This window comes from Strongylocentrotus purpuratus, unplaced genomic scaffold, assembly GCF_000002235.5.
Source record: "Strongylocentrotus purpuratus isolate Spur 01 unplaced genomic scaffold, Spur_5.0 spur5_scaffold_5, whole genome shotgun sequence".
In the NCBI taxonomy this organism is placed as follows: domain Eukaryota; kingdom Metazoa; phylum Echinodermata; class Echinoidea; order Camarodonta; family Strongylocentrotidae; genus Strongylocentrotus; species Strongylocentrotus purpuratus.
This window is the reverse complement of record NW_022145611.1, coordinates 14,739,940-14,765,856: the sequence shown is the minus strand read 5'-3', so window position 1 is coordinate 14,765,856 and position 25,917 is coordinate 14,739,940. Positions and strand designations below refer to the sequence as shown.

Sequence of the window (25,917 nt, the reverse complement as noted above, 5' to 3'; positions counted from 1 at the left end):
CACCATTTATAACGGTTGCCATAGTAACGACCCCAGAAAATCCTAAAAATTAAGGATTTTGGAGTAATTTCAGTAACATATTAGTAATATATTTCTACTGCGAGTTTATCATTCAGTGATCAAAATTACACTTCCTAACAATTTGTATATTTTCTCAACTATATTTAAATTTCATCTTTAATCGCACCAAAATAACCCCTTAGAGAGAGCATTTATTTCTGACTCGTGTTCATCATTATATTATGTACATCAACCTCGGAATATCCTCCATGAACCTTCACATGGGCTCCATGAATTACACTCGATAATATTATGTATGTTTTCTCAATTATATTCGCTTCATATGTATAAATTTCATCTGTAATCGCACCAAAATAACTCCTCAGAGAGAGCATTGATGTTACATATTTATTTCTGACTCGTGTTCATCATTATAGTATATTATGTACATCGCCTTGGAGATGTGCGCTATCGACCTCTGAAAGTGTAATTTATGGAGCACATATTGAGTCAATATGTGCTCCATAAATTACACTTGCTAATAATATGTTTATTTTCTCAATTATATTTGCTTCATGTGTATTTTTTTTTAAAACAGATGTTTCTGCATTTATTGATAAATCAAATATAAAACATTAAAATAACAATAATAGTATATAATATAATTGATTTACATAAAGAGTGACAACTTGAATACACACAAATAAAAATGCATAATTGAAAGCTTGAAAGTATGGAGGTAAGTAAAAATAATCAAGATAAATGCAGATGCCAACTATCATAAGCATGAATGCTTGAAGGGTGGTGGTGGGGTACATGGCGCTGTCATAGGAGTATGTTAGGGGAATAGAGTGTCACGTATAAAGATTTTGTTCAGAAAGTATCTGAATAAAAAGTGGAAAGAAATTAAAGAAGAAAATAATAATTGCAAGTGTGTGCAAATGGGTGTGTGCAGGTGAAGTAAGTGTTCGATTCGTATTGTTAATGAACTGGTCATCTAAAATTAATTTATATAAACAAACAATCAAAAGCTCTGAGACCCTTATAATGTTTTTGAATATGTAGATATTTAACATCTTTTCATCGATGCTTTGAATGAATAAAGAGTTGCAGGGTGTTTAATATTGTCAGGTAAAGCATTCCAAATATCTGGACCATGGTGTCTTATCGATATAGGCTATAATAATTTTGGGGTTGGTTAAGTGGAAATCGGAGGAGCGTCGTGTAGGATAGGAATGTATATCACTATTGTAAACAAAAATATTTCGAAATGCCAAAGGTATAGTATTTATCCAAAATTTATACATACTCTCTAAAAAAAAATCGAGTGATCACGGACGTCACTCCTCTGGACAGTGAAAATGTAGTGAAAATAGAGTGAACATTCACTCTTTTCTTCTTAGAGAGCACTCTAAAATCAATCGATTTTCACTCCTAAACAAGTGATCACGGACGTCACTCCCCAAAAAGTGAAAATAGAGTGAAAATTCACTCTTTTTTTTTTAAGAGAGTAAAGATTGCAGTTTGAAAACTGTGAATGTCAGCGATTTTTAATGTTTTAAGTTTACAAAATATTGGACAGTATGGGCTAAATAATGTGAATGTGTACAAAGACGAAGTGCTTTCTTTTGGAGACGATATATTAACATAATTTTCATCTTAGTTACAATATTGACCCTCCAATAATCAATTACCCCGGGTATTTCTACCCGAATTTCTATTTAACCAGCCAATCGAGGTCTGATAGGTGCAAAGCGCATGCGTGTAAGTCGCGCTGCCATTGTGACCTCATGATGCTACGCTGTGCATATCACCACTGATCTCTACGAAAAATAGAGATCAGTGCATATCACGCTCTAGCTTTCACTGGGTAGAGATTTACTGCCTTCTGATTGGCTTAAAGTTTTTCCTCGATGACGACACAATAGTTGGTATGGTTGCGCGTTGAATGGTCTTTTTTATCAACAAACCGTTGCGCTTTGTGTTCAGTTTTGATCTAGCTTCCGAGTGCACATGTTGCTTCTTCTAAAGTGCTTTCGAAACTTTCTTTATTGAATCAGCGAATTCAATCACGTTCTCCAAAAGAGATTTCTCCCGAGATTTCTACTTTGTTAACAGGTAATTCAATCAAAGTTCCCTCTCTCCCATGCACCAATAGTTCGGAATAAACTGAATAGTAGTAGTATTATAATTCCACTTCTCACAAATTTTATATCATAAGTGTATGTATTTTTTCCAAAGGCCAACGTTACACAAATTTAATGATATACCTACTTCAAGATTATATCCAGTATGACTGGTAGGCCTATGCCAAATTAAGACACATTATGTGCGGACAAAAATCAACTAAATATGGATGAAATAAATTTTATAGAATATTTTGGAACCGTTAAAAAATAGCTAATAACTTAATAAGCTACAATTAAAAAAAAAAAATTCACTCCAGAACTGAATATTAATTTGTTCGTAGATAAATCGCTCAGTCTCTGACAATGGTAGACATCGGTATGTCAGCTCAGAGAAAGCGGAGGGCTCAACGGATGGCAAAGCGCCGTCAAAGACTAGCCCTGGGACCAGTGTCCGACCACGGGGATGAGATTCTTCAAGCCATTGAGATAGTCAAAGCCATACTGGTCAAAGCTAAGCAAGAAGCCCAAGCTTACCCCGGCGGAGATTTCCCCAAGGAGTCGAAAGACCAGCAAACCGACAATTCTGCAATCTCAACGTTCATCCCAAAACAGAGGTACAGCAAATATTTCTCTTTTTGTTTCCTTCTCCCTTCTTAACATGCAAATTCGGAATTTAATTTGTTTATGATACATAAATGAATTACAGCATAATGATACCTACAATATTGGAATCATACATACTGCTGAGTCACTGAGAAGATCTCAATACATTTTACATGAAATTAAGGAATTCGATGGTCATGCACTTAACAGAGAAACTTTTTAATTTGGGTGGCATTTATTTATTACTTCGTAGTTTACTATTTCTTGTCTCTTTTCTCAAAACAGTTATACTCTTGAACCAGAGATATCGGCCCAACAGAACAAGAGTGTTGATGAAGAGGTCATCCACATGCTGAAACCTAAAGTCTCATGTCAGACTCTCATACTCGATGACCTCGTGACCTTTGACATGGGATGGACTGTAAAGGTATGGAAGTCAAAGTTCTTTTTTTGAAATAGAAAATGTATTCATGATCCACTGAAAGAGAGACAGAGGGAGAGTGAGAGAGAGAGAGAGAGGGGGAGAGAGAGAAAGAGAGAGATGGAGAGGAGGGGAAGTTTCTTAGCAAGACACGATTATAACCACTGAAACATCGGATGGACTTAGTCAGTTTTTAAGTCCGCATTAAAAGAATCCCTCAGAAGTTGTAAGCTAAGAGAAGTTTGGAAAAGATATTTCATCCCTTCTCAGCGATGTTGTAGAACAGAAGACAAATACATGTAATTTGGTGCCGACTTATATTTAATCATAAGTAACTTGCTTCAAATTTCAATATTCTTTTTTCTCTTTACAGAGCATCATTACGCTCAAAGAAATTGGAAGGGGCAGCTATGGTCGGGTTGTGATAGCACGTCATCGTTCCACAGGCGTTCCTCTTGCCATCAAAGAGCCGTCATGGTCAGACGACTTCGCCTCGCCTGGTGAAATGGTTGAAGGACTCAAGGCAACCAGGACCAGAACAACAAAGGAGGCAATGATCCAACAGTTGTTGTCAGGCAGTCCTTACTTTCCCAAGTTCTGGGGTACCCTTGATCTCGGCAACGAACTCTGCCAGGCCGTCGAGTTCGTGGGGTGTAAGAAAACGGGGACTGGCTACCCTCTCCACGAACCGCCATCGCTGTCGATGTGCAACGTTTTCAAGATCGCAGAGGACATCGTCAAGGGCATGATGGAGTTTCATGATCACGGACTTCTCCATAATGACCTCAAGAACGATAACGTACTCCTGGAAAAACGTGGCAAGCGATACAACGCCGTCATCATCGACTTCGGGATGGCAAGTACGATCACCGCCCCAGCGAAAATGGTCGGAGTTGCCAAAGAACTCAAAATGGCGTATGTACATGGAGGAGAGGCAGACTATATAGCACCTGAGGTTGTTTTGGATGAGCAGCCAACATCCATTGCTTCAGATGTGTTTTCAGTCGGCCGTATCCTCTCCGATATGGGAGAGATATTTGGAGGTAAATCTAAATTTCATACTTAGTGTAAGCTCGTAATTAGTTATCTTTTTCATAAAACGAGATAGGTTTATGAAAAATGAATATGCATGTATTATAATCTTTTGAAAGAAAGCTGCTCAGTCTGAATAAATTTCTTCTCAGTTCTTTTTTCTAAAAATAAGATCACGATGCGGCGTTGCATCGTGGGGGCTGCAAGCACATCAAGCTTTGACCTGTAGCCCTGTTTATACCTAAATTATATTCATAATACAGTATAAGAAGTATAAAAACAGTGGCAAGCTATATTGTAACGCCTCTTTTCTTTTCTATTTTCTAATTCTTTCTTTCTGCAGGTCACCGTTCTCCCGCAGTTCGAGAACTGTCCAAGCTAGGAGCCCAGTGCATGGCTGATAATCCTGACCATCGCCCTAGCCTCGATACCATCCAAAGTCAAATCACTAAACTCCAACGGCCCAGTAGATGGAGGTGTGTCAAGCGATGGGTTGCTAAGAAACTGCATCTACGTCGTCGGAAGTAATCTGGAAATAAACACATTTTAGAACAATAATTTATTATAGCATTCATTGAAATAAAGCTACCCATTAAACTAAAATGATTTGTGTAAGCATTTGTTTTTTTCAAAGATACTTATCTCGATGGACGATACAAAGACAGATAAAAGAGAGATAGGGTAAAGGCGAAAATAGAGACTCAGAGTGAGAGAAAGCGGGGGGGGGGGGGGGGGGGGGGGCGGACGAAAGGGAGGAGAGAGTGTACACGGAGAGATCAGAGTCAACTGTGAATGTTTTTTTTTTCCTTCTTTTTATTTTCCTTCTTTTTTTTCCTTCTCCCCCCCCCCCCCTTTTTTTTCCCCCCTTCTTTTTTCCTTCTTTTTGTTGCCCTCCCCCCGCTTATTCAGCGGCTGGCTGAGTCGTTGAGAATTTTTTGGCGCGATTTTCCAAATTTTAACCCCCCCCCCTGAAAAAATCCTGCGTGCGCTACTGTATAGCTCACAGCAACTATCTTGAAGGTTCTGAACTGCTAAAATAGAAAATCATCCAGAGGCGCTGCCCCCGCAACCCACCAGGGGCCTATAAAGTATAGGCCACTCCTATCAGTCAAAATAGAAGTGGCTCCCAAAGTCCCAAGACAACCCTATGGTGTATAAAAATGAATTGTCTTCAAGAGTGTTTTAGCTATCTTGAAGGTTTCTGAATTGCTAATACTCAGTATCCAGGGGCTCTACCTTCTGGTCCCTAACGGGCCCTTTTTTTTTGGGGGGGGGGGGTCCACATTTTGAGGACTCTAAAAAAAGACAAGCAAAAGGAGAAAAAAAAACAGAAAGACTTTTTTTTTCAATGGATTATCATATTTCGGTGCTTTATATACAAATAAATATAATGGAAGAGATATAAGGTTAACAAATTGTAAATGTCTTTTTGGTTAGAAATTGCAAACGGTTGTTTGTCAAGATCATCTTTTTTTTTTTAATGTGTAGTCTTGGAACCTCAGTGTAGTTCGATTTTGATTTATTGGCCTGATCGAGATCTGATAATGATAGAAAACAAACTCTCACAGAATCCAAGAAAACTTACACTGAATGTTCAAGACTACAAATAAATGACATGTGCCATTCGATTTGGGTAGAAAATGTATGGGCTGAGGAATGAGCATAAAGATAAGGAATTCATGTAGACCAGTTCACGGTTAGCACCTCAATGACCTCGAAAATCCAAAGATCTTCAAAACATGAAGAGGTACATTTTGAAATAATCACTTCCACAGCGACGGAGGTGCTATATAAATTACCTTTATTTCCCCTTTTTAAAGAATACTTCCAACTGTGTACCACTACCATGGAGTGCACTGAATGTGCATGAATGAATAATGTTACATAACTTTCAAAAATGAGCACGTATCCATAGTTCTGCAATGACCTTTATCTGCTCATGCTCAGACTGCAACCGTGAACTGGCTTGGTCCGACACCTTGCATGTGCTAATTACCACAGGTCATTATGTTGAGTGAGATTTGTGGTTTTTATCGAAGATGATTTCCAGCAAGATTTTTTCTCTCTTCATTTTACTGGTTCAAACCATCAATCTACTGCAGGATAAACAGTCCAGAATTAATTATAGCCATGTTCTCTCGACATACGATTCCCATTATATACCAGAGCTCAAGATTAGGTATCAGAACTCAAGTTTGTAAACTACTACTAGAAGTCGATGCCCCCCCCCCCCCCCCCCCCCCCTCCCGACCCCCGGAAAACTTTCGGGATTATTTGCATAAATGAATAATAAGTAATAATCTAGTGACGTCAGCTGCATGTGCTTCACGTGTTAAATAAGTTTAAGCAGAAATGAAGACTAAAAAGAAGATAAAGGCACAGAAAACCAAGTCTCCTGTCGACCGAAATGATGATGTACGTACCATTATTACCTTATAATAGGATGAATATTATTCTTAGTTTCATTTAGCTTGTATTTAGTCATTAATTATGCGGCTTGCTTTGAGATAATTTTGTGTTGTCCCACATATTCAAACGTGTGTCTTGTCGCAGGAAATATGACGTTCTGACACGCGCACGCACACAATGCAATGAAGACGGCAAAAGCCAAAACCAAAACAAATTTAACTCGCACAAAACATTGGTGTAGAACTGTAGATCTAAATTACGGAATTATGTTGGTATAAATTCACACTTTAAAATTTATGTTTGATGTTAGTACTTAATATTTTCTAGATCATGAAAACATGAATATATTTTTTACTACAAAAACTGATTGCAATTTGCATTGCATTGTGCTTGTGATTGGAGTGAAATTTCTTATTTATTTATGTTCTTTGCTAGTGAATTTCATCATGTTCAGTCACAATCACAGCTGAATAGCGAAGGGCGCTATACGGTAGTTATGAATCATATCCAGAATTTGACCCGTAACTCCGACTAAAACATAGTCTACCCAAAATCAAGTAAATATTCATCAAATGTTCAAATGATGGTCATGATATAAAATTTGTAATGTTTCTTTAACTTTTTCGTGTCAACTTTCTTATTTTGGGGGGAGTATTTTTCAGAAAACATTGATATTGTTATAGACTTTCTCACAGGTTTCATGGCAAACGGCTGCACAATGGGTTGCGGGCGGGCGCACGTGCACGTGAAGATATTACTTCACCCAGGCGTGCGTCTGCCCACAGCCCATTCATCTGTATAGGCCTAAACTTGTATTGTGCAGCGGTTTGCCGTGAAACCTGTGAGAAAGTGTATACTAATATGATTATTTTCCCCAAAAATACTCTGAAAAGAAAAAGAAAGATGACACGAAACAGGTAAGAAACATAACAAATTTTAAATCATGACCATCATTTAAACATTGATGAACATTTTTTTGATTTTGGGTATGTTTTAGTAGGGTAACTCCACGCCGGAGTTACGGGTCAAAGTCTGGATATGATTCTGAACTAGCGCCTAGTGAAGTAGTATCAAGCATAACTCAATCTTTCAAGGAATTGGTTATTGATAAGAGATTTAAGTTTTTAACCTGACTAAGCACGTCATAGATAGAGCAGACAAAACTTGAAAGTATTTGTTGTAATTTCTTCTCTATGACAAAAGTTAATATGTTGAAATACAAAAAATAGGAACGTTATTCGCTCAGCTCAGTAAAAGATCTGTTATTGCTAAATGTGTGAGTAATAGTCTTTTATGTTCTCATCTGTGCAGGAGGAATTATCTGGTCTAGTGAGCGGTATCCATGACGATGGAGGAGAAATCGAGACTGCTGGCCTTGGAGATGGGGAAGACATCCCTGCATCAGAGATCAGTGATGTCATCAAAAAACTGAAGCTTGACAGGTAGGTTATGATGGTGTAAAATCAACCGTTTGATTATGTGGGAGCTTTTATTATTATAATTTTACATAAAGCAAGATTTTTTTCTTCAACATGGGCTTGTTATTTTACCACTCTTTTTATTTTGTTTTGGCAGGTTCAAAGATATCGCAAAGAAGCCAAAGGAGAAGCCTGTCCAAAAGCAAGATAAGACTGCAGGACAGACTGCAGGACAGAAGAACAAGAAGCAACTTCAGGATAAAACTCAGAAGAAAGACAAAATTCAAAGAGATGACAAACCAAAAGAGGACAAACCTCAAAAGAAGGACAATTCTACACCTGGTACACCTGCTACTAGCAAAAAGAACCAAAAGAAGAAAAACAACGAAAAACAAAAGGATGGTGGAAATCAAAATAAAGACAAAAATCCTCCAAGTGGTGCTGCAAAGACTCCAATAAAAGAAAGGACTGAAAAGCCTGCTCAAGTAGAAAAGCAAATTAAAAATGAGAAGATCAAAGGAGCTTTGAGCCTGGAAGTTCCAAAGACATCTTCAATTTTGCTTCCCACTGGGACCAAATGGCATTCAATTCAGGTGAAATATCCCTATTTATCGAAACTAAACTGTATAGCAAACTTTCTAGTATTCTCACAAATAGTGAAAATGAACTCCTGTTTATTATAATATTACTCAGTTTACAGAGGCCAGTTTCTTGAAACCATTGTAAGACTAAGTTCATTGACAACCCATAGATAATAAGAAATGCTTGTTAATTTTGTAAAAAAAGGTATGAATATAGATTTATGTTCGTTTTAACAAACTAGGGTGAGGAGTCTATCATTGCATACCAAACAAGATACATTCATGATTCATCTAATAACAATGAAGAAAGTTTACAATTTTTTTGTCAGACAGCTTTTATCATCATGTGTTCACAAAAATACCTGAACGTGATGCAATGTAAATAAAGTCCATATGTTATGTTATGGTATGTGGTTTCATAGCTTTGCAACTATGAAATTTACAAAAAAAAAAGAACAAATTTCATTGAATTCTTTTTTTCTGTTTCAGGATGGAGTGAAAGCAACCGGCAGTCCAGCAGTATCATCAGAAGGAGTCGTCTCATCTTACATGGAATATGCTACCAAGCTCTATGACCAGGAAGTAGAACTCCATGCTGCCAGTGAGTGTCTATTGATATCTATTCCTTAGAACTCTGTGTCTTGATAATGATTTTAGTTGAAGTGAAATGAATAGTTTCAGGATATTTATTAGTAACTCTTCAAAGGTCAGGGTTATGTTGTTAATCCAGCACAGTGATGTTAAAGACTGTGCAGCAAGTATTGGTTAAATTTTGAATTAATTTGGTACCAAATTATGCTTAGACTCAAGCTCTTAAAGTCATAGAAGCTAGCAGTTCATCTTTATTTCATGAATATATGGAGGCTAAAATGCTGAGGTGGATTGGTAGGGTTAACATCATAAACAACAGCCAAATTTCTGATGGTTTTAGTTCATTCTCATCTTCTCTTCCAATAAACAGAGAAAAGCAGTGATTCCGGTTCCCAGAGCAGGTGGATGCAGACCGTTGCCAAGTCAGGGGCACTCTCAGACAAGGTAGCCGCTCTGACCCTGGAGGTCCAGGGAGCCCCCATCCACACTCCCCTCAGCCTAGATGCCCTGCTGGCCATGGTGAAGAAGAAGGGACGCAGGGAGGCCCTCATAGGGCTGGATGCGGCCAAGAGGCTCTTCCTGGAAGAGTTGTTGCCTAGCAACAGAAGGTTGACGACATTTGCACAGGTAAGATGCACATTGATGCCCGCTTGTCATTCCATACATCATGGTGGGAGTATCTACTTGTTCTGTCTGGCTCTATCATAATGCAATTTTGCTTGAAATATCACCTTTTGATGCAATTTAGTAAATTTCCTCCTTTTTTACTATTCCGTCATCATCCTGGATGAAAAAAAAGCCTTTTCACTAATCAAATAAATTAAAGCTGTATGAAGAAACCTATTTGGGAGAGAAATGCATCATGTGCATGGTGGTGTACAATTTTCACACTATTTTACATGTTGTATACATGACAAGAAATTGTTTGTACAAGGATTCTTTATATGGAGCTTTGTTGTGTTAAAAAGATATTAATTGCTTTCATGTAGCCTCAGACTGTTTTTTATTAAACATTTTGCAGTTGACCATGTCTGAAACTGGGGGGGGGGGGGGGGGGGGGGGGGGGGTAAATTATTTTGTGTCATTATAACATATCTTTAAAAAGTTGAATTTTATTCAATCTCATTTTGAAATGCTCTAAACTTCATAGGAGAATGGCGACTGGAAACATTTTCTCCTTTGAGCCTATAAGAAAAGTCCATAAGAACATGTCAAAGTTGGACTAAAGTTTAAATGTAAAAAGACAAGTGTTTACTGGTGAATGGTTTATCCTGATGAGAGTTGACCCTATACCAGCTTTAATCATGAGAGTTGACCCTATACCAGCTTTAATCATGTTTTTTCTGTTATGTTTGGCAGCATTCATTTGAAGATCTGGAGAAGAGGTGCAGCAAGAATCGACTAAGCCGTGACAAACAGGTCTTATTGTGGTTCTTTGAGGATCAACTTAAACAGAAATATGGATCTCTCCTGGACATGATAGAGGTATGTTGTTTCTTATAAAATGAGAAACTGTGCTCATACAAAGAAATTAATTATGTGATATTTTAATTTATGATTATGTCCCAATTAGAGCAACTATATTCATTTAGATGTGATATTTAGATCTTTATTCTCTTTTCTTATTCCATTGGAAAAATATACTTTCTTTTAATGTATTCTGTTAAAAAATATATTAAAGAAATAGTAGAGTGCCATCAAAAGAATAAAAATGTATTTGAAAGAGCTGAAACTTTGGAATGATTGATGTTAGTAAAATCTTTTTATTAAGGGTGCTTTCAGGCAAGAGAAAGTTGTTTATGATGCTTTCAACTTCAGCTCGCTATATCACATTATACAGGTTTCTACCCGGATAACACGTATGATTTCTGAAGTATTAGAATTTGTGCTAAAATTGCTTATATTATAGGTATTTAAAGCATTGTATCCATTGTTAACTTTTACTCTGCTTTCTCATTCCTCAGTGTATTTTCTTCACCCTTTCTTTCTGTATTTTACTCTTGTTTGTTTATTTTTTATCTGTTAATGATTTGTCTTTATGTCTTTTACATTCCCACAGAAAATGCTTCAGGATACAGTGAGTGCCATCAAGGCTAAGGCTCTATCTTGTTGCTATGAGTTAATAGTAAACAGACCAGAAGAAGAGAAGGTGAGAACAATTAGTATAATTTCTTATTTTTCATGTTGTCACAAATTTTAATTAAACTGAAATCTGATTCCACGGCAATACAGAAAATTCATTTTGGATGTGTATCATATTTTTATTTTTACCTCAGTCATGTGAATTACCTGTGTGCCATCTTTCAAAGCAAAAGTTCATGGCACAAAAGAATGTGTGTAATGTGTAAGAGTTAGAATATGATCAATATCGAATATCAGGTAATGATATTACCTTGCCTCACTTACGTGTGGTGATTCATGAGATGTTTTCTTATTGATATCTTTCAGAGGTTACTGAGGTTGATAGTGAACAAGGTTGGAGACCCTGATTACAAGGTTGCTGCTAAAGCTGTTCACTGGCTGCAGAAGCTAGGTAAGGGGCTACTGGTCTATTGCTGGAAGATTTATTTATTCATTGTATGTTTTGTTTTGTTTTGTTTTGTTTTTCAGATAGTTTCAAGTTGGGTTTAATTGCAACTTTTTTTTATTTTGTGCTTGTGGCCTCATGTTTTCCTTTTCACATATTTTCTTATTTCCCAATTTTAGAAATTTAAAAAATAGCAATCACAGCCAACTAATTGTGTTTCTTGATATTTTTCCAATTAAATGTTGAAAATCTGACAAATGACAGAAATCAACAAGTTCTGTCATTACAGAGACTAAATTTGTGTGATGTTTGTGTATGTGGTATAATATTTAGCTGTTCTGCTTAAAGATAAAGACCAGTTATGGTCATGCGATTGCATTGTGAAATCGATCAGAAAAGGTTGATCATCTAGCATAGATGTACTGCAAGGTTCTGGAATCATCAAAATGATAAGAAATTTGGCCCAGTCTTCATAAAGTTGCAAGCACTGTACACAGAAAGATGTATATGGGACTACGCACACGTGCGCGACATGTGTGTTTTTATCTCTCACACGCCAATAGATAATCTAATTTACCAAATATATCAATTAGTAGGCGATTTCCCGGTAAAATTTTTATCATCATGTATTATTCAAAACATATTCTTTCACATGATTGGTAATAAGAACTTCCATTTCATTTTTTGAAATTGGAGCGTTTCCAATACTGGTCTTTACCTTTAATATCTTTTCTATTGCTTCCAATCATTGACAATTTTTCAATTTTTAATCTCATTTCTTGTTATCTTTTGTCCCTTTTAGTTGATGTTCACTCCATGATGAAGATCGTTGTTGTCCAAGCTATAGAAGAGTTGCTCTTCAGACCAAACATCAACACAAAAGCACAGTGAGTATGCAGCAAAATTGTCTCCAAATGTAGTAGGACATGTTTTAAACTGCTCAAACAATACTGTCTTTAATACTCTATTTCTAAAAGGCATTTAAAATCAAAGAAAAACTTCTTCCTTCAGCCTTCACAGTTAGAGACTTATTTACCCATTGCATGTTATTGTTTCTCAATTGTCAGAATAGGTACAATTGTTGTCAGTAAGTCAGACAAACCTCTGAAAATATGGGGAGATGATCAATGATATTTGTATACTGTTCAAAATGGACCCTGTGAACCTAAAGAAAAACAATTGAGAGATCAATATAATTTTGAGGCAATTTGGGACTTTTATGACGAGGAAACCAAGAAGATTTGAAAAGGTGATGGATTTTTGAATTTTTCCCAAATTTGCCTTAAAGCCCCTTTTGGGAACAAACAGGGATCAATATTATTCTAAGGGCAATTCAGGACTTCCATGACAAGGAAACAAAGAAGATTGAAAAATTTCATTTTTGGCAAAAAGAAGATGGAAAATTTTCAGTGGATGAATGTTCACCATACTGTGAGAGTATAACCACCAATGTATTGTGTTTCCCTGCAGGTATTATGCCGTGTGCTTCTTAAATCAGCTTGTTCTGCATCCAGAAGAGGATCAGCTTGCAACCCAACTCATCATTGTCTACCTCTCATTCTTCAAGGTAATTAAATCACAGGTCTAATATTTGAAGAAAAGAACAGTGGCTTAGTGGTAGAGCAGTGGTCCAGTGTTCAAAACCCAAGTTGATGTGTCCCTTTTGATAAGGCCTTAAATCTCATTACCAAGTCTCTCGGAGAAGACCGAAAGCCATCGGTCCCGTGGTTGCTTACTTACAAGCATACACATGCTTTCTTAGCATTAAGGTGATTTAAACCAACAAACTAAACCAGCCCCCCCCCCCCCCTCAACAAAAAATAAAAAAAGATTCCTATTACATTGACAGTGCTCTACAAGCCCACTTGCCTGCTTGACAGGGGCAACCATAATTTGTTCACGGGCCAGTGAATGAAAATCACTCTACATGTAGCTAGATTGGACATGTATAGTGTTATATTGTTACATCATGTGAACATTCAAATTACATTAACTAATTCTTAATACATTGATTTGTAGTTTATTGATCTTTAAATTTAGGGGTACGAGGTATTGAAGTGGATACTATTTCGTCGCTGTTTTCACGAAGTGACGGTAGTGAAAAAAAATTGCATTCACTTTGCGTTACGATTTTCCTCACTACTGTCACTTCGTGAAAACAAGGACGATTTGTTGTAACAACCTGTGTTTAATCTACTCTATAGAGATCTTCTCTAGTTTTTCCTGTTTACAATGGTTCCCCTTTGAGGTCCTTTCACCAAATATCTGCCACTCCCTTCTACCCATGTATCTCTATCAGTCTACTCCATCCTGTACTTTTTCCATTCATTTCCACCCCTCGTCTTTAAATGTCCAAAGACTGAATGGGTATATCTTGTTGTTTCTTTGACAGGCTTGCACCAAACAGAAGAAGATTGATAACAAGATGTTATCAGCAGTTATCACTGGAGTACATCGAGCATTCCCTTATTCTAAAGGTCAGTGCAAAGACACAACTACAAACAGATTTGAATCTACACCATTATTTGTATTTCCACTCAGTTTATGTATATCAAAATTGCTTTCTTATTTATGTATTTGAAACCATCTGTATATCCTCTATATAGTTATTATGTAAGAGTTGAACTATTTCACTCCTGCAAATCCAATACTTTATATAATGCCTCTAATTTAGTCAAATTTTTTCTTCTTCACATGCACATAAGTATCACTTATTAATGATGTTATCTAAGCAATCATTTCCTGATTTCTTATTATATGGCATTCACAAAGACATAACGAACAGATCTGTCTCTTTTTTTGAAAAATTTTGTGTAAAAGTAAAGACTGTGTTCCTATTTTTTTCTGTGGAAAGCTGACACAGATGAAGGTCTAATGTATGTATTTGAATAACAGATATGTGTATGTGACAGGGGTACCGGTATACTTCATATTCTTACATTATTTGATTATTAGTAAATATTTTGTTTGTTTTTGTTGATACTTTGCAGAAGATGAGAAGGTTCATGAGCAGCTAGACACCCTTCTCAAGGTCGTTCATCAGACGACCTTCAACACCAGCATCCAAGCTCTTCTATTGATCAAACAGGTCTTAGACAAGAGGTCAGTAGCTACCCTGTAATGTAGTGTTGAAAATGTCCGCAGACAATCCTGAGGATGCTTGTCTTATCGTTTACAAATCTTTGGTGTATTAAAGTGATATTTGAATAGCTACCATTTTCCCCCAAACTTTTCAAAGGTTTTGTTTTCTAAATTGGAAAGGATGAGAAAAGAGATTTGAAGAAAAAAGTGACAAACTATACATTATCTGCAGTTTTTGTGTTAAAAAGCACCAGATTGGCAAATGGTGCCTGCCTTGTTTACGTCTTCATGGGACCATATTGCTGAACTCAATTGAGGTCACTAAAACTGTCAACCCTGCCCTAAAAACAGTAGTCTACTTCTTCTTGTTCTTCTGCAGAGAATGACCTTTGACATGTATCTGTTTTGTTGTGATTGAATTATTCAGGCAATCGACCATGGATCGGTTCTACTCAGCCTTGTATCGTAAGCTCCTGGATCCCCATCTCTCCTCGTCTCCCCGTCACGCCATGTTCCTCAACCTTCTCTACCAAACACTCAAGAGCGATGATGTCATCAACAGGGTCAAGGTCAGTCAAGGTCATTTGCTTCAATGTCTTTGAAATACGCATTGCATATTACTTTCTTATGGTCTGACAGGTTTTGATAGAGCAATGGTCTTCATAAGGTGGTTAACTAGATTTGAGACCAAGTCAATGCGCTGAAGCCTTTGTTTATTGGAATCGTTTGCAATCCAGATTCAAAGCTGTTTTGATTTATCATGACTCTTTAACCTGACTGCTAAGAAAGCAAATATTTCCTTTTTAGATAAGCAATGAGGAGGAACTCTGACATTTATTGCTGTACAAATGACTTGTTGGTAAGGAGTTAGCCTTAAAATGAAGGGGCATTAGCGTATTGACTTCGGATTTGAATCTTGAACCTCCCACTTATGATATCCCTTCTCTTCATTGAGTTGTGTTACTCTATTGGGCTACACGTAGCTTACAAGAACATTATTGCTTTCTCAGCACTTGGAGTAAATAAAAATTGATCATCTACCGATTGAAACAACAATGCTGTCTTTGTTGGTTATAACAGTCAAATGGTAAACAGCTTTATTTTTTTCGTCTTTTAATATGAGGGTTAATTTTAGTTACACATTCATGTATATGTTTACCTTATCTTTATATGTTGTTTTATGTATGCACCAGCCAATGTGGAGAGCCTCTTGACAAATTTTTGTAATTCTTCTAGGTGATCCCCAGGCATTAGCTGGTGCTAAATATCATACTGTTAATGTTAAATCATTTTGTGAACCCTGTGATGTTTTCTATTGTTATCATCTTGCCTGGAAATAAAATAAATATCAAAAAATCTTTGACCAGGCCTTTGTGAAACGTCTTCTGCAAGTGTGTAGCTGGCAGCAGTCTCCCTTCATAGCTGCAGTCCTAGTCCTGGTCTCTGAACTCATCAAGGCCAAACCATCCTTAGGAAAGGTCAACTCATGGAATGATGTAAGTTTACTTTCTCAAGATGTTTGCGTTATATCTCTTATATTTGATTAGAAACCTTTGTTAGCAAGATAACAGGTTTCATAAGAACTGTAAATTCCAAGCTCGTCAGAACAGTTTAGATTGGAATAATCATATAGTGGATATCACTAGGTGTGTCTTCCCATATTGTTGAGTATACAGTAGTGACCGAATATGAGAATTTCTCCTTGAATTTTGTATAATTTTGTTTTATAATTCCTATGTCATCATTGACCAGGATGATGATGAAGATGAAAATTTCATGGATGTACAAGAAGAAGAAGATGATGATGAGGACAAAGAAGGAGAGGCTGATGCTAAGGGCAAAACAACATCACATCCTGAGAAACCCAAACCCAGCAGCAAGGACAAAGCATCCTGGGTGCATAGACCAGTCAGGCCCGGTGGGAAGGAAGGTAAGGAAATACTTGTGAAAAGGAATTGTAGTTCTCTAAAATTTGGAGTGGAGTATTCCGTGCAATTTTTATTCTTGCAGTAATGATGTTATGTATAGTTTTATAAGATTCTTGCTGAGAAAAAAAAAATTCTTGTTGTTTGGATATATCTGTGATTTTTAAAACTGTTTCAATTCAGGCACATAATGATGGAAAAATAGTTATAAAATTGGCATTTGCAAAGTTGGGAGCAAGAAATAAGTTGGAGATGAATACATGTAGATGAGAATGTATTGCTATATTGATAAATGTTATCTCTCTCTCTCTCTCTCTCTCTCTCTCTCTCTCACTCTCTCTCTCTTTCTCTCTCTCTCTCTCTTTCTTCTTTACAGATAAGCACTTAAAATAAATTTAATGGTAATATATATTTTGTTTAATTCCTTGCAATTTTCTAACTTCTTTGGGAAAGGTTTAAGTGTGAAGTTACATCTTTTCGTTCTTTCTGTTTCTATTAGGTGTACCTTCTGGTTATGACCCGCTAGCCAGGAATCCTCTTCACAGTCATGTGGATAACGCTGTCATGTGGGAACTCAAAGTGGTGAGAGCAAGAAGTCTGTTTGACATTTGTGCAAAACTTGCCAATTTAAAAAGGATATATGGTTTCTGATACGCATGTGAAGAGCATATTAAAGAGTTATTATTACATTCTATCCATTGGTATTTTGTTTATTCATCCAATTTAATCCAATTTTGAGTAGTTTAGTGCCTAAATCTTATCACTTCCTTTGAGGAGGTTTTGAAAACTTCACTAAAATATTAAGACATTAACCCAATCATTATTATGGTTTGAAAACTAGAAAATGTAGAGTAAAGGCAAACACTACTGATGTTCTTGCAGTATTATCTCAAATGACATTCATAACAAAATTGCTTGTCTTAAAAATGTTTAATAAAGGGGTTTTTGACTTATTTTCCTTATTTTTTTTCAGCTGTCGAATCACTTCCATCCATCAGTATCCCTGTTTGCATCTCAGCTCCTAGCAGGATCCCTTGTCTTCTACACAGGCAACCCTCTACAGGACTTCACACCAGGTCGCTTTCTAGACAGGTTTGTCTACAAGAACCCCAAGCAGAAACAAATTGGTGAGTGGCACGGTAGAGTCTCTCTTTGGAAGAGCTGTTAATTTCATTTTTTGGCTCTTAACGCAATATCCTCATTAAAAAAATGTTTTGAAAATGTCTAAAATTTGTTAAATATTATTGCTTTCTCAGTTTGATCTTATTGAATGTTTGATGTTTGTTTTATTTTAAACTCATATGAGAGAGGAATCTTCATATACACACAATTACCATTCAGATTGCTGGTACCGATTTATCTCACCTTGGTGGAGTGTGGCAAATGTAGATTAATGTCTTGCCAAAGGACATTAGAGCCTCAGCAGGACCTCGAGATGCGAACCTTGTGATCCACTGTCCAATGACGTATCATCTAGACCATGATACCTTCAGTCAAGAATCTAATATTACTCTTATGAATATTGGAGTACCTGAATCTTCTCTGGGTGGCAAAATAAATGCTATGCGAGAAGTCATCGTGATGATTGTATTGCTTTCTGTTTGTCTAATACAGGAAAAGAATCTGTGATGCAGCCCAAGTCTAGATCGTATAAACCCCCAGCTATCAGGAGTATGCCAGTCAACAGCAAGAACTTCACAAGCATGACAGAGGAGAGTGTTCCCATTGATGAAATGTTCTTCCACAGGTATGTCTTTGGTGTAACTATATCAGCTTAAAATGAAATATGATAATGCTGATGTGTAAATGATTATATGAAAGCCTATCTGCACTAGTTTGGCCAGGAGGGATTAGACTTCCCTACATGGTCACTGACAGGTGTTATCTCATCAAATCAGCTCTCAATAAACATAAGAAAAAGAGGACAATGGGGGACCAATGGGCACTGATTAGGCATTTTTTGCGATATAGAGGGCGCAAGTAGCTATAAATAGTGCAGTGGGGCTTTAAAGTGCATTAGAGTGCTATAAAAAGAAGCATTATCATGTCTTGTATTTCATTCAATCTGCCATATTCGCTTAAAGTATAACCTTTTAAATTAAAAAAAAAACCAGAAACATGTTCATTTTGTATTTCTTTTTTGTAGATTCTTTTCTCAGAAAGATCTAAAGGATAAGAAATCTAAAGACAGTAAGAAGGACAAGAAGGCAGATAGCCAGGACAACGAAGATGGAAAGTCAGATGATGAAGATGAAGAAGAAGATTTCGATGAGAAGATAACAAGCAATGCCAACATGGAGGCGCCAGATGAAATCGACAGTGATGCTTCTAGCGTGGATGATGACGAATTTGACAGGATACTTGGTATGTATCATTAAGGATTCCATTTTCATGATGCCATAGAGGAAATTTTGTAGGAAGTACAGATGAGTGTAAAAATTATTTCCTGTATATTAATGATGTAATAACTTACAGTTCTTTTATTTTTACAATAGAAGAAAAGGCAGTCATATATATGATTCTAATCATTGAAGTCAGGAACTCATAATATATTCAGGGCAATGTTGTAATCCATATTTTAATTCCAAAATAGGTTGGAATCATATGTATTTTTCACTTTTACCAATTTTACCTTTTTATGGAAAGTTTAATCAATTTTCAAATATTTCATCGTAACAGTGGTGTATTTTCCCTTTTTTTTTCTTGCCTCCTTTACATATCACCATTCATAACTTTCTTCAGACTGTGTTTCCTTGATTTCAAGTTATGGTATGCTAAGAGTACATTTACCTTTTGAAGTTGATGCTTCTGGAAATAAAATTTGAAAATAAATACTTGCATATCTTTATTTCACTTTCTAGATGAGATTGAGGGTGGTCAAGAGGATGAGGAGGATGACATTGATTTTGCTCGGTAAGTGGAGGGATGTTAGTCCTCTATAATTCATATGTGGATTTGTATGCTTTGATCTTCAAGACACTAATCAAATTCATTCACATCGTATACTCTTGATAATATGTTCTTTATGTGAAGGGAATGGAAAAGATTCAACTTATATAGATGTTTATTTCAGTCCTGGGCCCTGTCTTAAAAAGAGTCGATATGAATCGCAACTATGTACATAAGAGATAGGAGACTGCAAACTTGTGATTGAGTAGAGGACTTGAGATTGATTTGGTCCAATTGCAACTCTTTGTAAGACGAGGCCCTGCTGTAGATAAAAGATTGAAGTCTTTCATAAGTAATTTAATGTGCATGTATGTGATATCAAAAGGACTCCAGTCAAGGAAATTGTCAGGGAAAAGACTAAATGAACTTCTTTCAGTATTTCTAGAAGTTTACTTAAAGAATCCTTTCAGTTACGAGTAAGGAAATGTATTCATGCTGTGTGTAATTTTTATGCCTCCGTTACGAAGTAGCCGGAGGCATTATGTTTTCTGGTTGTCCGTCCGTCCGTACGTCCCGTTCTCGTGATCGCGTTATCTGAAGAACCGATTGATGGATTCCTGCCAAACTTTAGTCATGTATGTATCTTGCAGAGCCGATGAACTGATTAGATTTTGGGGTCACGAGGTCAAAGGTCAACGGTCACAGGGCTCATTATGTATGCAAAAACTGCTCGTGATCGCGTTATCTCAAGACCCGATTGAAGGATTCCTGCCAAACTTAGGTCATGTATGTTACTTGCGAAGCCGATGAACTGATTAGATTTTGGGGTCATGAGGTCAAGGTCAAAGGTCATGTGGCTCATTATGTATGCAAAAATAGCTTGTGATCGCATTATCATTAGAACAGATTGATGGATTCCTGCCAAACTTAGATCATGTATGCATCTTGCAGAGCCAATGAACTGAGTAGATTCTTTGGTCATGAGGTCAAAGGTCAAAGGTCATGGGCTCATTATGTATGCAAAAATAGCTTGTGAACACATTCTCATTAGAACTGACAGATGGATTACTATTTAACTCGGGACATCTTGCAGAGCCAATGAACAGAGTAGATGTTAGGGTCATGAGGTCAAAGATCAAAGGGTCATATATGTATATGAGAAATTGCTTGTAATCACAATATTCTGAGAACCTGTTAATGGATTACAATTGAACTTGAATTTGAAAAATTTCTTCTGTTTTGGTTTGTAAATTGCTCTATGACGGAGGCATCATTTCGACTGCGCGCAGTCGAAGTTCCATCTAGTCTATAATTCATTACTGTCAATGTCTAATCATATTTGCTCTACCATTTTTCAGAGAATTCCAGAAGAAGCCCTCCAAGAAGTCTAAGAAGAGGAAAGCAGAGGAAGATGATTCTTCCTCCGATGATGATGACGAGGATGATGATGAGGAAGATGATGTTGGAATGGAAAGTGATGATGATGAGGAGGAGGAGATAGGAGAGAGTGCAGACGTGGATGGGTTGGATGAGGAAGCCTTTGACATGTCTGATGAAGGTAAGAGAAGATAGATAGGTCAGCAGATTCGGTCATTCGGTCAGTCAATCGATTGATTGGTCATTCGTGGAATGATTAGTAGTGAATACAAATATTATTCAGTCATGGAAAAAGTCATAAGGTGCATGGTGGGATAGGGGTTCATAAATGGTCATGTACAAGATCTTTGGTCGTAACTTACAAGAAATAAGACAAAAATTAACATTAAAAGTGCTAATTGCTTCGTCATTTCATCTGATCCGAGCTCTAGTAGGGGTATCAGCGTGACAGAATCATCTGATTAACTTCTAAATTTCATGATTATGTCAAACATCAGTAACCTATGGGACAAATAACCTTGGACTTGCCAAAGTACAACAGTGGCATTCTTATCTTGAAAAAGTATGGTAATGTAGAAGAAACGATGCAGTAATTGGTCTTGCAAATTCACCATATTGTACTTATGTAAGGCAAGTGAATGCTCAACCCTTTTTTGGGGAGGGCAAATGTTCTACATAGTACTGAGATAAGGGTAAATTTGATGGACTATTTTTTATGTATGACCACATGTATTTTCAATATTAATGTTGTTGTTTTCTTTTTCATCTCTTTCATCAATATTTGGACAAAAAGAAGAGGAACTTTCACCAGTCAAAACAAGCAAGAGGAAACAAAAGCAGGACAAGAAGAGTGCCAAGAAACAACGGAAGAACACACAAGAACTTGGTGATGTTACTGAACAGGTAAGATCGGTTATATCTGTCTGAAGAGATTTAAAGGCCCCCAAAAATAGGTATCCTGAAAGGATAGTCAAACAGAAGATGAACGTGCCGTCGTGTGAAATCATGTTTTTTAAATTTTACTATAATGTGTAAAGTATGTGAGACTCCATCTTGTTCTAAATACTATTTGGATGTGTATCAGAAATTTGCTCCTAGTGTCAATATTCATCTACCCACTCATGGAATGTGGAATATGGAATATTCCTGCTCAATCAAAAAGTACTTATAAATCTAGAAACTCATTTGCTTTGGTTTCCAATTTCATAACAATTTTTAAACTTTTATTTTAAAACAGATATATGAATGAAAGTAGAATCAACTTTTCCAAATGACTAAATAAAGTACCCTTGTTCGTATTACTAGTAAAGTCTTTGATACCATTTGAAATGTACTTCTTTTCTTTTTGCTGCAGATTTCCAGCATGATTGATGAAAATGTTGGATCTAAGTTTGATGTCGGACTCAATGCACTTGCCAACAAAGACAAAGCAGGTTTGTTTAGCTCATTACATTTATGCATTTGGATTCATGTTTTGTTTGATTCCATGTACTCTGGCCCATACGACATATGACGTTTATCCACTCTTTTCATCTTTTAATATGGCTGTTGACTGATGGTAGTGATAACCTAAGAGCCATTAGTCAATGGTCTTATCAGGATTTTACATTTTTTGAGTAAATAAACAGATGAATGCCAGAAGTCGAATGGGAGACATTACATGTATATTACATTGTCCTTTAATGCAAAGGATAGCAAGAAGATTTCATCTTACTTCTTTATCAAGCGCTTTATCCCTCCCCCCCCCCCCATAGAGAAATATAATCAAATTAAAACTATGAAAGGTAACACATAGAAGGAAGGAATGATAATACTACCTTGATTAAATGCATTGTATACATATTTTAAATTTGATAAATACCTACAATTTATAATCTTAAAATATTTACAGAGTGCTAAAGTTCCTACATGACGTGAAATGAAAAGGAAGAAATGAAAGCGCATTTGCAAAAAAAGCTATTGATTGAATCTTTGCCTATGTTTGTGTTTTCAGACATGAAGCAGCTCCGATGGGAGATGGATCGTGATCGATGGGTGAGAGGAGTGGATGCCAGGACCAAGGTCAGGGCCAAGAAGCTGCAGAAAGGACCCAAGGCCAAGGGCTTCAGGGGAAGGGGTAAAAAGAGATGAAAAGATGGACGGCTTGGAGGAGGAGGAGATGTTGGAAGCGGAAGAAAGGAAGAGAGGTCTGAGACGGTGGATGGAGATTTAGCTCTAGAAAGCTAAAACAGGAGCTCTAAAATATTTATGATAAGAACAGTTCTGGTGAAACAAGAAGGAAATATAAGAACTGCTGCTTTGACATCTTACATTCCCCTGAGAAAATATAATGCGAGCTTTTGTGATAATACAAAAAATTTCCTACACTGGTCTGCTAGGTGTATCATTCATCAAGCTTCCTGAAATTCACGACCCTGCATTAAATATGACAGATGATTCAATGTGCCGTTTTAAATCAATGTTGATTTTGATTATGTCATAGGATTCGTCTTCATATCTGACCGAACCTACATGTATATATATATCCTTAGCACACAACATAAACAAGTCATGACTTTGCCATTCCCCTCCCCTTCTTGAAGGTATTCATGACCCCCCTCCCTAAAAAAAAATAATAATAATACAGTGGAACCTCGTTTTAACGAAACCTTTGGGACAATGGAAATTACATGTACCTTGTTATATCAAGGGGAAGAAAAAAAAAATTAAAAAGAGCTGGGACCAGCAAGATCACATTGTAATCGTTTGTTAAAGCTCTTTGTAATGAGGTGCCACTGTAATGATAAATGAAAAATCCTTAAGTTGGATATTTCTGACGAAATGCCAGTGACAGTAACCTCTCAAATGGTTAAGTTTAAATCACATATGAAATGATCCAGAAATTTGATATTTCTAATATAGGCTACATTTTAAAACAAGACAATGGGGCATGCACCCTAGTATGTGCGTGTGTATTTAATTTGCATTTGCTATGAAAGATTGCAAGTTTTTGAAATTTATATGATTTTGAAATTGTAGTCACAGGGTGATTTTTTAAAATAAAGTCAAAAGGATCGTGCCGGGCAAAAAATAAGATCACTGTAGAATGCAAGAACTTTACTGAGATTTTCCTGTACATTGTAAAACTTTCAGATAAGAATATCAAAGACTTTTTAAAATCATGTACTTGTGTATATACAATACATTGAGATAAAAATAAATACATTTGAACAAAGACTTAACAGTTTGGAATGATTTTTATTGTTGTCGAATTTCATTATATATATATGAACACGTACAATAATTTATAATGATTAATATTCAATACATTTCGCATTCGAATTGGAAGCTATAATTCTACCACGTGTACTTAACATTTTCAAGCATGGTTACATGTTAAGCTTTTCATGAATCTAATTAAAACATTGATAATTATGATTTTGTTAGTACATTTACTTACTTCATAATTTTTTTTAAAATGACCATTTGAACTCCAATGGACAAGAAAATCTAAAAATGAAGTTCCACATTTTGTGAATTTATGTATTTACTTACAAGTGTGTTTTTCTTCGTACATGTAGTTATAAAAATATTCATATACCAGCAATAGTGTCCACTCATACTGCATGAAATAGTTCATGAGAAACATTTTAAGTGGAAAATGGCCTTGAAATTGGCAACAAATTATATTTGTCCATTTATGATTATCTAAACATTTTCAAGTTATCAAGTTTCCGTCGCAGCTGTCATATCAAATGTCCTTGATGTTGGTTTGGACTGAGCAGCATTGAAATAAAATCAATGCTACCAACTAAGAGGACGAAAATAACATTTAAGTTTGCCTTTTTTTCCTCTTCTTCCCAGTGTTTTGTTTTTTTCTTCCATGTTCATCTTCAATACTGGATTTATGTAATTCTTACATCTCATATTCACACTGTAGACGAGTATATTTCGTTGTCATATTGCATAAGCATTTTACCTTTTTGTGTAATTAACAAAACATACACCTATATAGACACCATTTATAAGCGAGAGCGAGTACAATAACTATACAAAGTAGTATAAGAGCTTATGTTATTATATCCCATAGACTACCGTTACCCATTCTACTTGAAAATAAGCATTTCTTTAGTGTTTATTAGAACGATTCAATTGGTTTGCACCTCTTACCACTTATAAACTACGGTCTATGTACAGTTGTATAAGCACAAGTTCTCTGAAAATGATAATTGTAACATGCAAATTTTTCAAACAATCAGCATAACTTGAATTATTTTAATGAAGGCACTTTGGTGTAATTAATGTACATACTGTCCAAGCAGAGAGGCAGGTTTCAAGAGCAGGGAAAAAATGCCATCCCTTTGATGTTTGATGGGGGATACAATTCATTTGTGGTTTGCTTTCAATACTGAGAAAGAAAAAAATTAATATGAGGAAAATATTTGTTAGTTATTCAGTACTGTACTGTATATACCATTTTGTGTTATCCTATATTTGTATTTTCGACGATGGGCGGTTAAATCATGTTGCATACTGTAATACCAAGTCATACCAGCTTCTCCACTTACAGTTTAATGAACCATTGTACATTCTTCTTCTTCAAGATAATTTGCCTCCTTCAATACTGAAGATTCTTGCAGATGCCGTATACTCTGCCTGATTGGGGTGTGCAGGTGGACCATTACACCGGGGTTTCCCCCTACTCTTATACAAATAGTGCAAGAGTGGTGACTCTCCTGTACACGGGGCCTCCATTTAACGTCCTATCCAAGGGACGGAGTGTTTTCCACTTAACATAGTCTGCGTCTATGAACAAGGGAAAGGGCACGTTAACACACAACGCAGGCTTCAGTCATCCGCCTTGGTGGGAGTCGAACCCGGGATCTTTGGTTCGACAGGCAGACGCTTTACTGACTGAGCCAACTTGCCTCCTCATTACTGTACATTAATGAACA

At 36.4% G+C, this 25,917-nt stretch overlaps 1 protein-coding gene across 1 annotated transcript; it reads left to right on the top strand.

The window, feature by feature from the left end:
• The first annotated feature begins 6,479 nt into the window (after nucleotides 1-6,479).
• Nucleotides 6,480-24,432, top strand: LOC115929645 (CCAAT/enhancer-binding protein zeta-like). The gene is made up of 24 exons (XM_030999270.1): nucleotides 6,480-6,600; nucleotides 7,906-8,036; nucleotides 8,170-8,605; nucleotides 9,083-9,194; nucleotides 9,555-9,811; nucleotides 10,544-10,669; nucleotides 11,244-11,333; nucleotides 11,633-11,717; nucleotides 12,514-12,598; nucleotides 13,182-13,278; nucleotides 14,104-14,188; nucleotides 14,702-14,813; nucleotides 15,220-15,361; nucleotides 16,160-16,288; nucleotides 16,545-16,722; nucleotides 17,217-17,299; nucleotides 17,691-17,844; nucleotides 18,332-18,464; nucleotides 18,864-19,081; nucleotides 19,579-19,630; nucleotides 20,965-21,164; nucleotides 21,777-21,886; nucleotides 22,338-22,416; nucleotides 22,977-24,432. The coding sequence occupies exons 1-24, from the start codon at nucleotides 6,538-6,540 to the stop codon at nucleotides 23,111-23,113; spliced, it is 3,294 nt and encodes a 1,097-aa protein (XP_030855130.1). The 5' UTR covers nucleotides 6,480-6,537; the 3' UTR covers nucleotides 23,114-24,432.
• Nucleotides 24,433-25,917: the final 1,485 nt, after the last annotated feature.